Below are 20328 nucleotides of genomic sequence, written 5' to 3' on the forward strand. Positions count from 1 at the left end.
GTGAGACAGGAGTGTCTTGCTTAAGTAATTCACAGAACAGCCAAAGAAACCACTTTAATCTCACTGACCATTTGTTTCCTTCAGTCACAATCCAACATCCAGGCATGCCTCTGGGAGTAAGAATTCTTCAGTTCCATTCTTGGCTCTGGGGGGGAGTAGCGACCAGTGGTGGAAAAGGGGCTAGAAACTGAAAAGTTTCTGCTTTGATGAACTGCCATTTTCTGACCAAACAAATCATTTCATTGAAAAATTCCCAATCGGCTCTAGCATAAAGGCTCCCTGCCCCCCAGTGGAACTTTCAGCTGCACGACCACCCCTCTGTAGCTCTGCGGCTCTGTCTCTTTTTATTAATCATTGGGTATCCCACTTCAGTGAAACTACAGCACACATTAAGGCACTACTGTGGGCCATAACCCGTCTGCCTGGAGTTTCAGCATCCATTTGCTTTTGCTTCAGTCCGTCATCCTCTTTATCCCTAACGCAGATTGAGCGGATTTTTTTATGCTAGATCTAAGCTGGTTGGCAATCTTTCGTCAAAATGATTTTTTTGTCAGAAAAGGCCAGTTCACTGAAACCAAAACTCTTTGTGTGAGCAGATCAGTTTTGCCTGAACTTTCATCAGGAAGGTTTCTCAGGGCCAGGACGGAAGAGAACAAGCCATCCCAGAATAGCCAGTAGCCCAGGCTAGAGCCAGTCTCTTTCTGAATATTTTATTATTTATACAAGGTAGAACAGCTCCAAGAGCAGAGTGTGAGCAAGAGACACAGGAGCCTGGTGATTAGGGTTGTGCTCTGAATCAGGCAGAGCAGGGACCTGATGCCAGGTCTCACATCCCAGGGAAGTGCTTTAATTGCCGGACTATCCAGGGGTGGTTTGCTTTCTCTTGTGTATGTTTGGGTTTTTAGTGCCCAAGTCTCACTGGTTTTCATGCCACATCCGAACAAAAGATTTCAAAACCATGAACTTTTTCACAAAGCAGGTTTCTTGTTTTCCAGCCAAGCCCTACTCTATGCCAGACACAGAGCCCGCTCGGTCCCACCTCTACAACAGCCCCCATGCTGGGGGGATTCTACGGTTGAGCAGATAAGGGGTGGGTGGATCAGAGCTGGGGTGGACGGCGCAGTTCTGAGTCTGCACTGCAGTGGCTCAGATGCCAGTGAAGCAGCGTCACAGTTTAGGGCAGCCCAGCAATCTTTGCGTCACTGACGCTACTTTGGCCCCCGCCGCTCCTGAATAGGGGAGGCACAAGCCAGTGTCGAGCAGCGGTGCTGGAACAAGCCAGTGTCGAGCAGCGGTGTATAGTGGAGGTGCTGAGAGCCATTGAACCAAACTGTAAACCCTGTATATGACGGAAACCACTGCAAGCCAGGAGGTGCGGTAGCACCCCTAGTTCCAGCACCTACGGTGGCAAGATGAATTTGGCCCAGAGTGTTCAGAACAGAGATGAGAGGCTGAATGGAGAGTTAGGGTGAGAGGTAAGTTATGTTGCAAAAAGGATCTTTGTACTGGCCTACGCGTTGCATGTAGCCTGTCAGAGGTTGAGAATATTCCAGATCTCATGCCAGGATGAGGATCCATCAGGAACCCCGCCAAGCACTGTGCCTCTTAGCTCAGCACCCGTCCTGCAGCTGGACGTCTTGACTCTCCTGCCTGGTCTGTAGCCCATGGGGGGGTCTCCTCCATGGACTGCACAGGAAGATTCCTTCCAAATTGGTTCTCCTCGCCTCCTCCCTCGATTTGTGTGCGGAGGGGGACATTTCCAGCCTGGGCATGGCATCAGGGACAGCAACCCAGAGTTGGGAAGCAGCATCTAGTGTCCTGCCTGAAAATTTGTCCTGCACAGGGGTGCAGCATTTGTGCATGCTAGTGCCCTCTTGGGTTCTCTACACCCCTCCCCCTGCCTGCTGTCAAGCACACACAGAAGAGCCTCATTTTTCCTGGTCACACACCAAAGCCTCTTTACTTAGTTTTTATTTTCAAATAGTTACAGACCAGAGCGGCCACGTTCCTTGGTGCAGAGAAGTGAATGAAAGGGAGCTCGATGAATAGCAGCCACACATGCTGTCTCTTCCCATCACTGGTGACTCCACAGCACATGTGGCCCAGAGCATTGTCATCTGTATTGTGGGAGATGACTGCAGAGTTCACCGACAGTAGGGACTATAAACTAACCCTCCACCAACAACGCTGCCATCTTCTGCCTCCCAGCTGAGAGCCATGATCGAGGGGGGACGGAAGCTCTGCACCAGAATGATGGAAATGCAGCTGAGTTGGAAGAGGAGATCAGAAGATCAGTCTCTGCTCCAACCCGCTACCTGTCTTCAGACCCCAGGTTATAATCTGTGGTGTGGGACCTGACATTCCTAGACATCAGTGGAAAGCCCCACCACAGGCCTCACTCCAGTCCAGTCTCGGCATCCCTGTCCTGCCCACGCGGTTCCAGGCTGTTGTAGGAGGGCAGCGTGGTTACCACAGCCTCAACTGTGAAGCGGTGTGGAGCGCCGGGGCCGGAGGACTCGGGCTGGAAGGCAGTGTTGTCATGAGCACCCGGGGGTGGCGCAGTGGGGACGTTGAGCTGACGGGAATGGAGCCACTGGAAGGACAGGATGAAGGTGATGGCAATGAAATCCAAAACCAGCTCACCAAGCTCCACCACGGAGAGCACGGAGGAACCAAACCAGAGACTCCACTGATTCCCCAGCTGGGAGAGCAGTGTCACCACCTGCAAGGAAGAGATGGGGGTGGTGAGAATTGTGGCTGCTCATAGTCCCACCCACAGCTGGGGCTTCATTCCCATCTCCTCGGCCTGGGGCAGCACTGACATGTTGAAGTCCGCGATGCTGTTGGAAGGCAGAGGGGCAGGATGAGGGGGAGGGGCAGCTGGAGGATGGGATCCCTACCTCGAAGGCAGGAGACTCCCCATTGGTTTTATACTTCCATTCCTCAAAAAACAGATTCACTTTGGCAACGCCATTCCTGTTAGTAAGAGAAAGAGATGAGTGACTCTAGTCCCGCACCCCCTATATTCCAGCACACAGCTCGTCCTGCAACCCCACCCAACCTTTAATCCTCCAAACTTGCCGTTCCCCCATCCTGCAGCCCACTTAAATCCAGCCTGCCGTCTTCCCAAAATGCAGTGCAGCTGTCCATACCTACGGCATTCCCCTGAGATTCCTGTGTGATAGATATCCTAGATCTAGGATCCATCAAATCTACAGTACACACAAACTCCCATCTAACACCCTCACCCACCCAGGCTTTATCACTCCCCCAGCATTCAGTGCAACAGCCCCAAACTTACTACTCCACCAAACTCACAGCTGACCTTCTCCAAAACTTCTCGACTACCTCCACGTTTTCAGTTTGATTCCCCAAGTCCACAATCCCTTTGCCACCTCTTGCTCCCGACGTTACATCAGTCCCTGCCCAGGGATCCTCCCCGTCATTTTGCCAATCTCTAGACCTGGCCCTCTGAACCCCTCCCTAAATCTCAACTCATCACTAGATCAAGTCCTTTGGTCTGGCCCCAGGCCTGACAAGGCCCTACCCCACTACTAAGCCAAATTGTGGGCCTGGTCCCACGCTCCTGAAGCCTTTTGTCTTCCTCCTCACTAGGTCTGTCTCTGGATCTAGCCCATGGCCCCTGAACACCTGATTCTCCATGACCAGGTAAGACAGTCCCGCTTCCCTCTCCCCCTCTCCCCACCGTCTCCATCATTCTTTCTGTCTGGCCCCGCACTCCTGGACCCCTGCTTCTTTCCTTATCACCGGTTTGGTCTCTGTGCCTGGCTCCAGGGCTCCTGACCATCCCCACTCCCCATTTCTACACATCATTGGTTCATCTGGGCCCAGGCCCCCTCATCCCACCATCATAGGGTCCCATCTCTGGCCCTGAGCCCCCATCCTGGAGCTCTCACCTCTTGGATGTGATATTGTACTTATTCTGTCGGGACAGCATGTGAAACACCCAATCCTGAAAGGAAAGCACCAAAAGAATCATAGATATACACCACTCAGCCACCCCTTGTAGAGGGTTAATAAATGGTGGGACAGGTCTGCATCCTGGGTCTGGGGCGATTACCTCAGGAAACCATATCCTTACCTCGGAGACAGTGGAAGGCCAGTGGGAATATCCAGCTGACAGCTGATACTCTGTCACCCTAGAGGAAGAGAGATATTCTTAACAGGAAGGTCCAGTCTCAGCACAGCAACCTCAACAACTGGGAACTTTCCCCGTATCTAGTATTGGTGCCCTATTCCTTACAGGGCTTCCCCCTGAAAGCAGCCAGACTGCCGTATCCAGGAGCTTTCCCCACAGCCACCAATACTTGCCCCACTACCAACTTTGCTCCCTGCCGGGAGAGACCAGATGGCAATATCTCTGTGGATGTTTAGTTGCTCACACACTGTTTGCCCCAGATAATAGAATACTTTCTTTGGCAAGACACATTGTCTGCCATTCAATCAGCCCTCGGAATGAGACACGCATAGGAACATGGGACTGGACGTGACCTTCTGGGTCACCAAGTTCCCTCTCCTGCTATGTCAGCCAACCACGCCATATAATGCTGTTCATAAACCCCTCGTTTTTATCCCACTGAGACCTACTTGCAAGGTTTCCGACATTTGCTGAAACAGCCCAGAACATTGGATTTGAATTCGACCTGGAGTTTGTAGTAACAGTGACCTGAGAAGGGGAGAGAGAAATCCAAAATGAGCTCAACATATCTATATAGGGGAGAGAATCTCGGGGGCAGGTACATGGGTGGTGCGTGCCCAGAATGGGGTAACCCCCTTTAACTCCCTCAGAGGGGCTTAAACAGGAGGGTTGGAGAACTGAAGCAGGGGATGATGGGAGAGTCTGTGCTGAGTAGGTTCAGGAGGGCTTGGGGGATCACTATATAACTCCTTCTGCCCCATCAGCACTTACCCCATGCTATATGCTTAGTGTAGTCACAATACTCTGCTCCGGAGGGCAAGGGGTAGAAGTAATGTGCACAGCCACAGCGCTCCACCATACGGGTCTGAAAACAGGAACGAATGCAGACCTGGGGGGCAGGAGAGGAGGGGAGAGCTCAGCAGGGGAATCCTCACATCCCAGCATGACCTGGGCCCAGAAAACACAGAGGAGATCCCCCCATGGCAGGGAGCGACTGAGCGTGTCTCCTGGGGACAGGACCCCTGGTGATGGATTACCTGCTGAGTGTAATGGGATGAGTACAGGTTCTGCACCGGCACGTCACTGCCATCCTCCGTGCAGTCGCTGTAGCTGCCCCCCAGACGCTCTGTCGTCTCCTGGCAACAAAGAGCAGCTCGTCAGTCAGAGAGTCGGAGAACTGAAGGCAGGAAGGACCATCGGGTGGGACTGCCGGCATACCACAGGCCACTGAACACTGCCCAGCACCCACCCACCACGCCCAACCACAGAAACTGTGCTACGGGATTACAGCCCTCGGGAGACTGAACTCTTCTGTGCTGCGGGCAAAGACAGCAGGGACCGAGGTGCACCGGCGCCTGAGGCCCTACAATGGCAGGGTCTTGATACAGTGACACATACCCGTGCCCCTGGTGCCCCCCTTTTCTGCCTGCTGCCCTTTAGTTCCATCCCCCCCAATCAGTAACAGATACCACCCACTCCTCCCTTCCCTCTCATGCCACCAACTCCTTCCTGCTTTCCCCCTATCCCAGCCCTTCCCCGATTAATAACGGATCCCAAGGTAGCGTCCTTCCCCTCAGCCCGGCCCAGTGTTGTCCGCCTCCCCCCGTCCAGGGGTAACTTTTCTGCTCCCCACACCCTGGTTCCACTGCAGCCCTTCTGCTCCCTGCGGACCCGTCAGATGCCTTCACGCAGGTGCGTTGAAGCCCATGTCATCTCTCCCCTCGCACTACTCCCCCCCCCCCCCCCCCCGCTCACCTTTATCATGCTGATGGAGGTCTCTATACCCGGACGCACATTGAAGCCCCCATCATCCATGAAGGCGGGTTCATTCTGTTCATGGACCATCACCCGGGCTCCCGTCACCGTGGACAGCAGAGGGATGTAGTCGTTCTGCTCTGTGCGCACTAGCAAAGAGAGGCCTGTAGGGGTTTCAGAGAGCGAGGGGGGATCAGGACCAGTCATTGGGGTGGGGGAGAGCAGGGGGATCGCAACTGGGCGAGTGTGGGAGGAGAAGGCAGAAAGCAGGGGGGCGGGGGAAGAGAAAAGGGGATCAGAGCTGGGCCTGAGTTGAGCAGAGAGTAAGGGGGCCAGGCCTAGGGAGGAGGCAGAGAGCTGGGGGATCAGGGCCGGAGTCTCTGGATGAGGCAGAGAACTGGGATTGCCAAGTCAGGCCTGGAGAAAGCAGAATTTGGGGTGGAGAAGGGGTCGGCACTGCAGAGGCAGAGCTTTTGAGGGGGGTGGGGAGTTGCGGGCTGGCCCTGGGCAGTTACAGAGCGCAGAGGCGGTCAGGGCTGTGTCTTGGGAAGGCAGAGTCAGGTCAGGGTCAGGTGGACAGAGACAGCGAGGGATTTGAGAACAGGCTGTGAAGAAGGCAGTGTTCAGGACCAGGCCCGGGGAGATGCAGAGCTCAGTGTGGGAGTCAGAGTAGACACAGGATGGACAAACAGGGCCCAAGCATAATTTTTGGGGGCCCAGTACAACATGTAACACGGGCCCTGTCCCACACACATACCACAGTCTCTCATCCCATACATACAATCTCATAAGCCATGAAAAATTTTTTCCTCATGGTAATGGGTGTTGCAGCCCGGGCTGGGCCCCCCAGGGCCTCCAGGCCCCAGTAAAGTGTACCCTTCCCCCCCCCCCATGTGGGGGCCCTGTGGACAAACAGCAAAGGGTCTGGCACTGATGGAAGGCAGAGCTCAGAGTGGTCAGGCAAGGGGCAGCTTGAACATTCAGCCATACAAACTCACATGGGCCAGGGTGGAGGATGCAATCATCTGTCACAAGGGGGAATGAGCACAGCAGGGGCTTGGCGCCCACACTTCTCTCCCACCCCCAAAACCCACCTGTTATATAGAGCTAGACCTGAGTGTGTTCTCCTCACCTGCCATGGGAGCCTTACCATTATTGATCCCAGGCAGTGATGATGTCCACAGGCTGCTGTTGCCGTCATTGAATGTGTAGCAGTTTCCATAAATAGGGTGATGGAAATGGGTATAATTCCTGGGAGAGAAATGGAAATATTCAGATCAGGGCATCCAGGCATGTGGGGCAAAATCCCTAAGAGATGATCAAGGAGAGGGTATTCTAAAAGGCACTCCCCCATGGAGAGGAACCGAGAGCAATACAGACGAGCAATGTCTGTAGTGTAAACAAGCTCTTAGAAGTGGGTCAGAGCACGGTTATTTGACGAAGTGCTGCAAATGACTTCTGGAGCTGGAGAGCTGTTAGTTTCTGATGTTGCTAACTCCGGAGGAGAATGGCTTTTAGCAGTGGTGGGATATTTTTATAAAATCTCCTTAATATAGACCTGGCTTTACATTCTCCTCCTCCCGCCCTCTCTGATCAGATATTAATTTGATCACCTCTTTGGGACCATTTGGACGTAAACTATAACACAAGTAACCAGGTTATTTCTTACTATTCTTTCTATAGCAACTGCCTCTGCCTTCCCTCTCTGCAGGGGTCTGTGTCTATGGACGGTATAATTAAAGTGACACAACCCTCTAGTGTGGTCCCGGTTACACCAGTATAAAGATCCCTTTATGCCAGTATAACTGCACCCACACTAGTGTATGTATGTGTATAACTATTTCAGTTATGTGACACAAAGAGAAAAGATGACAAGGGCCCGGAGCACATCACTTGAGATGATGGGATCCAGGAGCCCCAGGAATTGAACAAGGAAGAATGCCCCAGCCTTGGGCCCTGGGCGTGGGCGGAACAGCGTTCTCCTGCGGTAGTGTCTTGGATTCTCCTTGTACCCAGCAAAGAATGCAGAGGTGGTTAAGACGGGAGGTTGGGTCCCCTCAGCACTCACGCCTGGTCACATGTATCCTCATTGAAGCGACAAGCATAGATGAAGCTCTCAAAATTGGACTCATCCAGGGCCTTTGTGTTGGGCATCCGTGCCAAGATGTTGATGTAGTGGAAGCTGTACCACTCACGCACAGCATCGACACCTGATGAATACGTCTGGTGGAAACAATCCTCATTGGTCTCGTTGCACTGCAAGAGAAACATCAGCCATCTCAAGGAACCCAAGTCCGTGAGGAGGGATGAGGGGATATACCTGACACCCCTGAACATGGATACTTGAGAAGTGCAGCTAACAGACATAAAGGGAAACACCCTCAATGGGAGGGAAACACCTGGGCAGCAGGAATGATCAAGAGAGCAAGGAAGCAGCAAATCACAGTGAAGTTACGGCAATGAACTATGCAGCAAATGAGACTGTGAAGTATGTACAGGAGCTCTCAGTTCTGGAACAAGGACTCCCTCTTTGTGGGTGTATTTAGGCCCTGATCTAAACTTAAAATTTAGGTCAACCTAACTACATCACTCAGAGGTGCAAAAAATTCAAAGCCTGCGTGCTGTAGTTAAATCGACCTAGCCCGGGGGGTACACACGGCTGGATTGAGGGAAGAATTTTTCCATCAATGGAGCTACTATCACTCGGGGAGGTGAACTACCTACACGGACAGAAAAGCCCCTTCCATCAGTGTAGGAAGCATCTACACTATGGTGCTACAGCGACACCGCTGCCGTTGTGCCGCTGTAGCACCTATAGTGTAGACATGCCCTAGACTAGAACTCTTTCTGGAACTCTACTTAATTGATTGACAGTCGTGTACACCCTAAGGAATGGATGGAGAAGTGGGGACAATCCTTTCCCTAGATCACTTAGGGACAGGCTGGGCCTTCAGAGGCTTTGTTCAGTTCTTTACATCTTTCATTATAGCAGCACCAACAACTGACAGTGGAGAGTTGGAGCCAACACTGGTACTAGAGGGTCTAATGAGAGACTAGGAGCTAGGCGGAGTCTATAGGGTACAGAAGAGGGAGGGATCTATTCTCACCAGGATGAAGCCTATTTTCCAATCATTTTTGTCCACTGGGGGATTGTTCCCCTTCAGGCTGGCAGGTTCATCACGCTTGTGTCTCCTCAGTGGGTGGCGCTGGACATGGTGGGACAGGCTCCTGGAGCTACGTTTCCGGGTAGACTGGGCGGCCCAGCTGCTTTGTACCAGAGACATGTTGTAGTCATACAGGTCCATCAGTGTCTGATGGGTGATACGATCCAGTTCATCCAGCTCCTCCTGGACAGCACTGTACCTGTGAGGTGGGGAGAGGGAATTCCAGAATTAGGTATTGTCTACATCGGCAAATTTCCCATCACAGCTGTACTTACACTATAGAGGTATTTCGCGATAGCTATCTGGGTATGAGTCCCCATGCGGACACTTGTTCTGGAATAAAAGTGACTTTATTTTGATATAATAGTTATAGCTATGTTGGGAAATTTCCTCCTATAGACAGGCACTTAGTGTCTCAATATCGCCTGTAGGGGCGCCGGATATTTCACCGGACCCAGTAGGAGTACAATGCATAATGTACCTGGGAGTTCGTCTCCTACCTGTAGGGGTTGAGGGTGCACAGGGTGATAGCAGGGAAGGTCAGCCTGTCTGAGTTGAGGTTAAGGTTCAGGTTGACAGGGAAACTGAAGTACTGCCGGTAGAGGAGCCCAAATTGCCAGTACATTAGGCCAAAGTTGAGGAAGAAGAGCACAGACCAGAAGGCTGTCTTCATTTTGTTCCTCTTGGAGCAGACTAGCCGGATGGCTCCATGGATCGTTGTGTTGTTACAGAAGAACTGGAAGAGTTCTTGGTATGAACTGTGGAACTCAATGAGGCCCTCGCCCTTCTCCTCCGATTTCTCTGCCATTTCCTCCACCTTTTGCTGCTTCTCTGCTTCCTGCTTACACCTCCTCAGCCTCTCCCCCTCTGGCATCTTCTCTGCCTTCGCTGCTACAACCTACCACACAATACGTTTGGAATCAGGCAATATAGATACTCTCCACACACGTACCCCTATCCACCCCCACACCCCGGCCCCTCCACACACGTACCCCTACCCTCCCCCACACCCCGGCCCCTCCACCCACATACCCCTATCCTCCCCCACACCCGGCCCCTCCACCCACATACCCCTATCCTCCCCCACACCCCGGCCCCTCCACCCACATACCCCTATCCTCCCCCACACCCTGGCCCCTCCACCCACATACCCCTATCCTCCCCCACACCCCCCGACCCCTCCACACACTCCATCCTCCCCCACACCCCCCGACCCCTCCACCCACATACCCCTATCCTCCCCCACATCCGGCCCCTCCACCCACATACCCCTATCCTCCCCCACACCCCGGCCCCTCCACCCACATACCCCTATCCTCCCCCACACCCCGGCCCCTCCACCCACATACCCCTATCCTCCCACACACCCCGGCCCCTCCACCCACATACCCCTATCCTCCCCCACACCCCGGCCCCTCCACCCACTACCCCTATCCTCCCACACACCCCCCGACCCCTCCACCCACATACCCCTATCCTCCCCCACACCCCAGCCCCTCCACCCACATACCCCTATCCTCCCCCACACCCCCCGACCCCTCCACACACATACCCCTATCCTTCCCCACACCCAGGCCTCTCCACCCACATACCCCTATCCTCCCCCACACCCCCCGACCCCTCCATCCACATACCCCTATCCTTCCCCACACCCCTGCCCTTCCACCCACATACCCCTATCCTCCCCCACACCCCGGCCCCTCCACCCACATACCCCTATCCTCCCCCACACCCCGGCCCCTCCACCCACATACCCCTATCCTCCCCCACACCCCGGCCCCTCCACCCACATACCCCTATCCTCCCACACACCCCCGACCCCTCCACCCACATACCCCTATCCTCCCCCACACCCCCCGACCCCTCCACACACATACCCCTATCCTTTCCCACACCCAGGCCTCTCCACCCACATACCCCTATCCTCCCCCACACCCCCCGACCCCTCCATCCACATACCCCTATCCTTCCCCACACCCCAGCCCTTCCACCCACATACCCCTACCCTCCCCCACACCCCGGCCCCTCCACACACACCCGCTATCCTCCCCCCCCCCCACAGCCCTATCCTCCCCCGCACTTCAGCCCTTCCACACACACAGACCTACCCTCCCCCACACCTCAGCCCTCCCCCACACTCCAGCCCCACGACACATGCACCTGATCCTCCCTTCCACACCTGTCCTCCCCCATGCTTCCCTCTCTCCCTCCTTTACCCCAGGATCCACCCTAGAGAAACCCCACACGCTTCTTTAGAAGGCTGTTTTTAAAAGCAAGGTTAGAGGCAGCTAAGTAGAAAGGCACTAACTTGCTGCACGCTGGCCTATGGCGCTGTTCCCACTGAGCTGTGTGGACCCTGCTCTGCTTGAAAAGGAGGGTCTCTCTTGGGTGTTGTCCCCTGTGGGAGTTTCGCTCTTCTAGGCGAGATCTCTGCTCAGCAGTGCCCTGGTCTCAGGCTGCTGGCTCTGCCTCCTGGCAGCTGCTCTGTCTTGGTGGGTAGGATTAGACTGGTTTCTTTCCAGCTCAATCTAGCAACCTGTCCTGCTCCTGCCCTCCCAGCCGCTCCCCGCCCCTGCAGCTCTGGGGAAAAAGAAAAGCGTCATTAACATCTCAATATCTCAGTTCCTAGAGCAAAGGGAGATGGGCAGGGGTAAGGGGTGGGAATGGGCAAGAGGGGGGCCGGGAGAGGAAGGGGGGCAAACAGATTCTAGTAAAGCCCCAGGACTGGCTCATGTCGGCTGAGGACCGCTCTAGAGAAAAGCAGTTTTGGGGTCTGGGCTGGGGCTTTCACCGTGGGTTAGGGGCAGCAGCAGCCCCGTTACAGCAAAGGGAGGCTTCAGGTGCACAAGTCACAAGTGTGCAGCCTCAGGGGCCCCTCTCTGCTGAAACAACAGGGTGGGGCTTTGCTAAGTAGCTGAGCGTCTTTAAGTCAAGGACACACGCCACACCCATCCTTCCAGTTCTGACTCCTTGGCTTCAGTCACAGAGCAAACCGGTAGGTACTGACACCCGGGAGCCAGCTGGTGACCTCCCTGGCTCTGGAGCGTGTTCCATCTGGGCACCACCCCCCTCCCCTCTGCACCCTGCCCCTTGCTCCCTGCAGAAAGGGTGGAGGAAGAGGTAAGCAGCGCTGCCTGCTGCTCCCAGGTAGGGCTGCAGACTGCTCAGGGAACAACATTACCTTGGGTCCCTTCCCACACCCCCTCCCTTCTCCTGAGCTGGGAACACAATGTCCCCGCTAGAGGAGAGAGGTAGAAAAAATGTTGGCAGCCGCATATCAAGGATATGGGGACAAGTCAAGCCCATGCAACAGCAGCTGGTTGGGCTGGGGTCACTCTCCCGTACCCCATCAGGCTGGGCCAAGGCCTGGGCTCAGGCTAGATACTGTACTGGTCTCAACACTTACGTCCCTAGACTCCAACACTGCCTGTCATTCAATACAGGACTGTGAGGCTGTCCTATTCTAATGAAGGCCCTAGCGGAGATTGGAGCCCCATTGTGCGAGGCGCTGTACAAACAAGTCAGAGATTACAGTGGAAGTAGAGAAGACAGAAATATTATCCCCATTTTGCAGCTGGGGACTTGAGGCACAGAGAAATTAAATGTGTGCCCAAGGCCACCTGGGGAGTCCGTAGTAGCTCTGGGACCTAACCTCCTAAATCCTAGTCCAGTGTTTTAACCACAAAAACATCCTTCCTCTCAAAACTCATTGCCTTCTAGTCCCAGCTGTGGGAAGGGAGTGGCATTTAGTGGGCTAGAGGTGAGGAGATCTGGAGATGGGACTCCTCCTACGGATAGTTTGCAGCTCTGCCACTAAGGCCTTCTGTAGACAGGACATTTTTTTTCAGTGTAGTCTAAGGCATGAATTTAAACCTAGGTAGTTATGCTGGTGTAACTCTTGGTGCTGACACTGTTATTCTGCTGCAAGAATGCCTTTTTTCAATTTAGTTTATGTTGTTTGAGGAGGATTTAAGCTACATGGGAAAATGCTATGCTTACACTATAATGAGTGTGTCCACACCAGAGAAAGACAGTGGGAGCATTACATCTGTATAACTATATTAGTATGATCAGTAAAGCTTTCACATATAGACAAGCCCTAACTCACTGTGGCTTTGATCAAGTCCTGCACTCTTCTTGTACCTCAGTTTCCCCATCTACATAATCCTCTCTTCCCAGGAAGTGGTGAGGATGAATGAGTTACTGTTTATGACTCACTTGGAGTGCGGTCAGGGCTGAGAATAATGATGGTCATTGCAAAGCTCACCAGGTTTTGGAATTCAAAAAATTATTCATGCAGGAAACTTCAAGTACTATTGAATTCCTTCCTTTAGCGTAAATAACGTTCTATACTCTCAGTTTTATGATTCTGCATTTCAGATGATGTTTATTCCAACAGTGAAGATAAAGTGAAGGGACATCACGCGTGTGTGGAAAGGAACTATAATGAGCAGCGTCCCTTGAAATGAAGGACATTTAAGAGGTCTGATGATAAGGGCTGGGGCTTGTGTGTACTCAGTGCTGGTGAAAAGTGTTGACTTGACAATGCTGGTGAATGAAATCTTCTGTAATCTACAGGGCAGCAGCAAAAGAAGCTTCCCACGCACATTGCCCAGCCAGCTTGCCTCAACCCTGGGATGACTTCCTTTAGGGGCAACAGGAATAGTTCAGCCTCCATTATCCATGCAGCTCTTGGCCTCTCTGATGAGTCTGCCAAAATCATTTCATGTGGGGCAATCTGACATCTCTTAGATTAAATGCTCCAAACCTTCATTAACAGAGTTGAGGTTATCCAGTGATGCCTTTGAAACCCAGGAAATAGCCAAGGCAGTCCAAACTTAAACTTCTGAAAACCAGGAAATACACAGTTACAGTCTTCTGTGATAGCAGGGAACTGAGCCCAATGACCCAGGAAGTCCCGGTTTGTTTTCCTATGTAACACGCCAGTGCAACCTTAACTCTGCCCTTCTGGAGCTGGCAGTAGCCACTGGGAATGATCTGTGTGCACTCCAGCTGCATTCTCTGTGTTCGCTCTAGTTGTGTATAATGAAGGGATGTGTTGGATCAGCTTGGCAGTGTTGTGATAGTAATATGATGATGTCTGTAGGGGGTCTACTGCTCCTGTGGAGTGGGGCCTGAGAACCCCAGGTGTATGTGATCAAAGGAAAGAGGTGCAAGTGTGTCTTGGGAGATTCAGAATGCTTCATTTCAGCACTGTGTTGTGTAGGTTGTCTCCGTAGCTGTTCATGGGGTTCTTCTTGCCGTGGGGATTATCAGCGGTGAGGTGGGATATGAGAGTGGTGTGACGCTCTCTAGCCTTGTCTACACTAGCCCTTATGCCGGCAAAACTTTTGTCGCTCAGGAGTCTGAAAAAAACCCAACCCTGAGCGACATAAGTTTTGCCAGCTAGTGTGGACAGCACTATATCAGCAGGAGAGATAGCCACCACCACTCGCTTAGGTGGTTTTATTATGTTGGCGGGAGAGCTCTCTCCTTTCAACATAACGCAGCTACACAAGCGCTCTTATAGCAGCACTGCTGTACTGGTACAGCTGTGCCACTGAAAGTTTTAAGTATAGACTAGCCCTCAGTCTGAGAACAACACTCCAGAAACTCCATATTCACCAGTATCATGTAATTATGATATGTTCTGTTCAAGGTACACCTAGTTTGGTGTTATTTTAAAAGCCTTGATCTGCTAATCATTAATATCCTGTTGCATTGTATGTGCTACCACAGCATGCAAAGTTATAAAATATTGTTGTAAATGCTACTAGAACATGTTGCAAGGTGGGAAATTCCCACAAACAACCTTTCAGGTTCAACAGTGAAGTGGCCAGACATGCTAACGGTCCATCAAGGAAAGATTTCTCTACCAGGAATTGCTTATAGAGAAGGCTTCCCTGTAGGATGCACGTTCACAATGGGGTTGCTTGACCAACGGGAAGCAACCGCTACGTCCCATGCATGGACTCTGCTAGCAAGCTGAAACAGACAATAAAAGGGGGTGCGTGACACACACAGATTCATTCATCATCACTTGGCTGCACTACTGCACTGCCATTCAACTTAACGACATCTGGCCTGGAGGGTAGTCTGGAAAACAAAAGGACTTTGAAAGGGGAGAGGGGAGTCTCCAGGCAGGGAAGGTTGCCAACGTGTGTTTAAGAAACTGCTTGTACCAGCTAACAAGGTGGAAATGTCAGAAGACCAGCAGAGGAGCTAGCTTGCTACTGTCCTTCCTGAGCTGGAGCGTGAACATGGGGAGGCTGAAAAGGGCTGACTTGTTGGACTGTGTTTTAGACAGAGGAGTCAGGAGACTGGTCACTCTCAGGTGGATGGCCTGGAGACTGAGGTCCTGGAACAAGGGCAGAAAGGAACTGGAAACTGAGTGCCGGTGGACTCATGGTTGGGTGACCTGGGAGTGATGTCCCTGGGTAGGGGGCTAGAGAATTGCTGTAGCTGTATGTTTTACTGTGGACATTGGGAGGATAGTTTTACCATGAGGGTTCTACAGACTATAGTACATGTACATAAAGAAATTCTACCCAGAGGTGGGACTTCTTATCAGATGGTGAGAGAGGCTGTGCTCTTTTTATGGCTGGATTGAGGGGAAACGGAGGCAGGCGCCCTTGTCATGTTGTGGCCTGCCCCAGATTGGGGCCATCATGTCATATACTCCTATTTTGGTACAGCACTAGGCCCAGAAGAAAAGGCCTCCAGAAGGTCATTTTCCCAGCATGCTGCCAGCTGGCCAGAGGTTGACATCTGGGTTCTGAGGGATCTCTGGTGTGAGGCCAAGAACTACGATTTCAGAAGCATGCATGGGATGTGCCCCCAGAACTTCTAACCCTAGCTAGAAGCTGGTATTGAACAACGGGGGGTAGGTCACTTCATAAATTCCTTTGAAGCATCTGGCACTGGCCACTGTCGGAAGACAGGATCTGGGGCTAGATGGATCATTGGTCTGAACCAGTATGGCCGTTCTTATGTTCTTATGACCAAGCCTGGCCTACGGCCCCAAAGTCCTAGCCCCTTACATGAGTAACAGCACCAGTGTGGACATAGTAACTTGAAGATGATTTTGCAATGGGTCCACCCTCAGGAGGTCACATTCAAGTGAACTGTGTGATGGAGACAAACCCACAGTCAAAACTTCCCACACACTGATCTCAGTCTCCTTCAAACACACTCTACAACCAAGTGTGCCAGCCTCATCTTGAAGAAACAGCTTGTGACACAGAGGCCTGTTGGTGCCGATGGCTCCCTGCTGCCCCTGGGTTCATTGTTCTTTACAGGCAACTCCTGTCTCAGCCGTGGTAAACCCACTACACGTAACACACCACTTTCATGTGAGGTCTCTACTGAAAACCTGTAACTTATCAATACACAGAATCAGTGTGAGATGTGTGTACGGGTAATATTTCAGGAGTAATGTAACTATATTGAAAATTATGCCCTTATGGTCTTGGAGGGAAAGTGAGTCACCGGGCAGTACTATGTCTTGGTGATGGCCCATCAAGCAGGAGAGAGTTGCTGCCCCACCCCTGATTATGTAAAGTAATGCTCAATTGTCTGTTTTACACCAATCCAGAAGAGTCAATGGAAAACCATCAAAGACAAGCTATAAACATTGAAAGCATGTGGGACATGAAAAGGAACAACAAGATAGTGAGATGATCACCCTGTCTGTGAATAAAGGCAAAAGACCGATTCGATAGATCACAGAGTGGAGAAAGACACCATGTAGCCCAGGGATTCTCAAACTTTTTTTGCTAAGACCCCTTTGGAAAATATTTCAGGCTGTGACAACCCCCCTCTCCCAAAGTGATGACCCCGCCAGGCCATGCCACCCTTACTGGCATGAGGGCATGGTGGGGTGGGGGGGGAGCTGACAGCTCACAACCCCCCCCCCCCCATAATAACCTTGTGACCCCCTGTGGGGTCACGACCCCTAGTCTGAGAATCCTTGAAGCCCCATTCACTGAGGGAGAACCTTGATGAGTGGCGCTGCTTTATGAAAGTCCGCTCTTAACCCAGGGACTGGAATGCTCTTCGTGGAGATCCCCAGCTGTTTGTCTGCTGACTGGCTTCTAAAGTGTTTGAAAGCACCCAGGCTTGATCGACACTTAAAACTGACATTGGCATTGCTATGTTGGTCAGAGATGTGACCCAGCTGACTGACACAGATATGCCAACAAAACCCGCAGCGTAGACACAGCTATGCTGACAGAAGAATGCTTCTCTCAATATTGTGTAAGCCTGTAAGGGAAATATATAGAACAGATATGCCTTGAATGATTAATAACCACTGATTCCTTCTGGCCCTAAAAAATTGGAAAAGTTATCCACTGCTATTTATCCCAAAATAGGATCCACCCAGAAGTAAAAACAATAAGAAAATTGTTCACATCATGTGAGACATTTTGTCTAAAGACCCACAGATCAGCCAAGGTTGGGAGTTCCTTTCCCTAATAATATAAACTGAAATGGCTAAATGCGAGTATTGTTAATCGCATAGGTCAGAATCTCTCATAATTTGCATATTGAAATACTCGCTCCCTCACAATCTAGCTAAAAAGAACTACAAGTTTCCAAGCAAGGGTGACATCCTGCTTTCCTATGAAAATATCGCAAAGTGTTCATTTTGAGTGGATCAAGAGATGGTTGGGGAAGCTGCAAGTTAAGCGAACTAGAAAAGACAGCTTGTAAATTTGAAGGCCACATTGGACAAGCTACCTGTTACCCAAAGAAATCCAAACCCAAATTGTAAAATATACGTTGTTTTCCTTGAGTGCCAGCGGGGTAGCTGTGTTAGTCTGTTTTTAGCAAAACAATGAGAGTCCTGTGTCACCTTAAAGACTCACAAATTTATTTGGGCATAAGCTTTCAAAAGACCTTAAGGACTAACAAATTTCGAAAGCTTATGCTCAAATAAATTTGTTAGTTTTTAAGGTGCCACAGGACTCTCGTTGTATTGTTTTCCTTGTAAATCAAATATACCGTGGATAATCTGTCTTTTATCCCAGATTAGAAGCTGCATATTTATTTGCCTTGTGAGTCAGAGCCTCATCCTTCTGTATGTGGAGAATGCCTCTTGTTCGGTTGGAAGTCCTAAATAATGTGAAATGCTTATATACGGTCAGTGAATACATGGAGTATGTCCTCCAAATTCAGAAACTATAAAAGATGGGTTGGTTTCATTGTAAACATTGTTGCACTCTAGAAGTAATAGGAATTGCCTGGTACAAGAAAGAAGGAATGTTGAAAGATATAAACCAGTATATAACTTTGGAATATGAAGAGAAATCGCTTGAAACGGGATCCCAACTGACAGAGGGGGCTACTAATGAAATACAGCCCTTGAAATGACTTTCATGAAAAAAGCCTCTGATAAGAAAACGAATTGAAGACATTTGTTATATACAACTGGCACCTACTGGAGACCAGTGGAAGCAGCAGAAAAACAGAGCTGAAATCTGAGCAGTCACTTGGCACGTGACATGCTCAGTAGACATCAGAGGCTGGATAGCCTCTTCCAACAAGCCCTGAAATTAGGGTCCTGTATATAAAAATGAGGCCACCATGTACAACTGGAGAGTTGACTGAACCCAACAAGAAGCTGCAGCATCCTAAGTGCAACAGACTCCCGGTCTGTCCGTGTGGAAAGGCCTCTCCCTCATCCTAGGGTTAATAGGGTAAGAAGTGGTGAGACTTCATTTCAAAGATTATATTTCCCCTTCTAGTCTTATTAATATAAATAACTGTAGGTTCTTCTTTGAATAGTGTCTCTATGGGTACTCCACTTCAAGTGCCCATGTGCCCCCATGTGCCTTCGATGGGAGATTTTCAGTAGCAGTGCCTGTTCAACCGACACATACTTCTTACTGAGGGCTGTCCTCAGTTCCTTCTCATCCACCTTCTGTCTGCAATGCAGCATCAAAAGTGCCTGCTTCACTTTTACCTAGCTAGAGTTTGGGTCAGAGTTTACCAAACTTTTCTTACTGCGTACTCCCTTCCAGATCTATCAGCTGCTCGTGTACCCCTCCCCTTCTCATGTCTGATACTTTGTGTGTTCTTCTTAACACTAGCTGTCTTTATCCGTCTGTCCATATTTCACTGATATGTGCAGATATAGTTATAGTGTGACGTATACAATCGAAAAAGCCCTCTGACTAAGTTCTGAGCTCACTGAAACTGTACACTTGCTGGGCAAATGGATCTACGCTGTACAGTGATTGGGGGTGAGGGGTCTGCACGTCGGCGTCTCTCATCTTGAAGTAAATTAACTACCATATTTATATAACAAATTCCCAGAGTTTTAAAGCTTCGTCTGAGTAGCCTATTATGAAAATGCAATAAATAAAATACTAAATAAAATCCACCATTACACAATTTCTCCCGCATACCTCCCAGAGATGTTTCACGTACCCCCAGGGGTATGCATACCACAGGTTGGGAACCCCTGGTTTAGATAAAACAACGAGAGTTTCGTGACACTTTAAAGACTAACAAATTTAATGAGATCATGCCTACAAAAATTAAATTTGTTAGTCTTTAAAGTGCCACAGAACTCTCATTGTTTTTGCTGTATACAGACTAACATGGCTAGCCCTCTGGACCTGGTTTAGATAGTTAGTTTACATTAGATTAGTTGTAATTAGTTTAGTTGGGATTTGCTGTTGTTCCTCCTATTTTTTTGTTCCTTCCCCTCTGAGGTGTTGTTCTGGACTTTTTTGTTATCTGGGGTATGCTGGGACACCCAGTCTTTAAGCATTGTCTTTCCTGCTGGGATGTTATCTCAGTGGAATGGACATACTCAGTGTCTGCAGTGTTTGGGAGATACCCAATATGCCAACCAAGTATAAGACCTGCTCCTCATTCAAGAGCAGATCTAGTAAAACAGGGAAATAACGTTCAAACAGTTGATGATGTATCAAGCCCTATGACAGGCTTCCAAAGCAGACTCCAAGAACCCCCATGCACTGGCCTCTGAGCATATTTAGAGCCCTGTCAGGATCCTGGTCACTGAGAGAGATGCAGTGGCTGGTACCCCGTCCACCTTCAGGTCTTGGTCACCGAAAACCTTAGGAGATGCAGCACCTATATCCAAACCCATGATACCAAGAGCCCTACACATTAAGTCTGTGTGTACCAACAAAAGGAGCAGGAGTGTTATATCACCTTCCAAGAAATCTTTGTCACTGACTGTGAAGAAGGTTTCGGAGACCTCTGGTCCCAGAGGGAATA

The 20328-nt window shown here is 50.7% G+C and overlaps 1 protein-coding gene across 1 annotated transcript; it reads right to left on the reverse strand.

The window, feature by feature from the left end:
• Positions 1 to 1965: 1965 nt before the first annotated feature.
• Positions 1966 to 11622, reverse strand: SCNN1A (sodium channel epithelial 1 subunit alpha). Its single transcript, XM_067545945.1, has 13 exons — positions 11387 to 11622; positions 9579 to 9976; positions 9022 to 9277; positions 7983 to 8170; positions 7065 to 7165; positions 5915 to 6078; positions 5197 to 5295; positions 4931 to 5048; positions 4609 to 4687; positions 4103 to 4160; positions 3918 to 3973; positions 2901 to 2976; positions 1966 to 2722 (listed from the first exon to the last, which is right to left on the reverse strand). The coding sequence occupies exons 2-13, from the start codon at positions 9950 to 9952 to the stop codon at positions 2396 to 2398; spliced, it is 1896 nt and encodes a 631-aa protein (XP_067402046.1). The 5' UTR covers positions 9953 to 9976; positions 11387 to 11622; the 3' UTR covers positions 1966 to 2395.
• Positions 11623 to 20328: the final 8706 nt, after the last annotated feature.

The sequence above is a fragment of the Emydura macquarii genome, unplaced genomic scaffold (genome assembly GCF_026122565.2).
Source record: "Emydura macquarii macquarii isolate MOO-44397 ecotype Brisbane River unplaced genomic scaffold, CSIRO-AGI_Emac_v2 contig_1119, whole genome shotgun sequence".
Taxonomy (NCBI): Eukaryota; Metazoa; Chordata; order Testudines; family Chelidae; genus Emydura; species Emydura macquarii.